The 885-nt window shown below is 48.4% G+C and overlaps 1 protein-coding gene across 1 annotated transcript; it reads left to right on the top strand.

The window, feature by feature from the left end:
* Positions 1–77: 77 nt before the first annotated feature.
* Positions 78–356, top strand: PPTG_11652 (hypothetical protein; the record flags this gene model as incomplete). The annotated part of the gene is made up of 1 exon (XM_008907778.1): positions 78–356. The coding sequence occupies one exon, from the start codon at positions 78–80 to the stop codon at positions 354–356; it is 279 nt and encodes a 92-aa protein (XP_008906026.1).
* Between the last annotated feature and the right edge of the window lie 529 nt (positions 357–885).

The following is an 885-nucleotide window of genomic DNA, read 5'->3' on the forward strand; positions in this document are numbered from 1 at the left end:
TTTTTTTCAACGCGATCCAGTCGCTGCAGTCGGTGACGGCCCCAAGAACAACCGAAGACCTCATATCGGAAGTAGAGATGGCGTTTGCGTCTACTACTACCACTACGCTGAACAAAACGTTCCTCTCCGTCCAGCTTATTATGCAGAACATCATGAGGCACAACGGCGGGAGTGCGTTTCGCTTGAGCCACATCCAGAAGGACAAGCTACTGCGTGCTGGTGTACTTCCTGATCCCCTTTCTTGCGATCCAGCTCTTTATCGGCCGACTCTCGTCAAAGTTGTGTCCCAAAGGGCCAAGACGTGTGCCCCTCCACCATCCTCGGACTTCGACGCTTTCTGGTTCTCGAGTAGATAGACCTCTGCACACTTTATATACGAATAAAAACGAGGCGGAGCTCTTGAGAAATTCTTTTTGAAATTGCGTTATTTTCCGAGCAGAGACAGTAGGTACCAACTAGCACCTCAATGTCTTTATGCATGACCTTCATGCGCTCCTAGGAATCCTCGATAGGTTCCAAGCCTTCCCAGCTGATTAGCAGCTCGAAGTCACGCATGTCAGGATTCCAACGGTGCTTGCAAATAGCCTCTACCTTCAGTATTACACCTTGTGCAGAAACATGCTCACACAGCTCCTCGGTCACCTCCAGATCGTTCTCTGCAAAGAGCTTTAGGCGGCATGGACGTTGCTATCTTTGCCGGTGATGAGATGTTTCACAGTGAATGAGCGAGTGTTACACTTTGTGACGACGTACGGTCCCATCCAAGTCACCAACAATTTGTTTTGTTTCTTTTCATCCACCCTCGATCTCAAAACGTAATCACCAACAGTAAAATTTACCATCTGATGACCCTCTGCACGTTTCTTGTTCAGCAACGTCCTTTTT

Source organism: Phytophthora parasitica (genome assembly GCF_000247585.1).
Source record: "Phytophthora parasitica INRA-310 unplaced genomic scaffold supercont2.27, whole genome shotgun sequence".
NCBI classification, from domain to species: domain Eukaryota; phylum Oomycota; class Peronosporomycetes; order Peronosporales; family Peronosporaceae; genus Phytophthora; species Phytophthora nicotianae.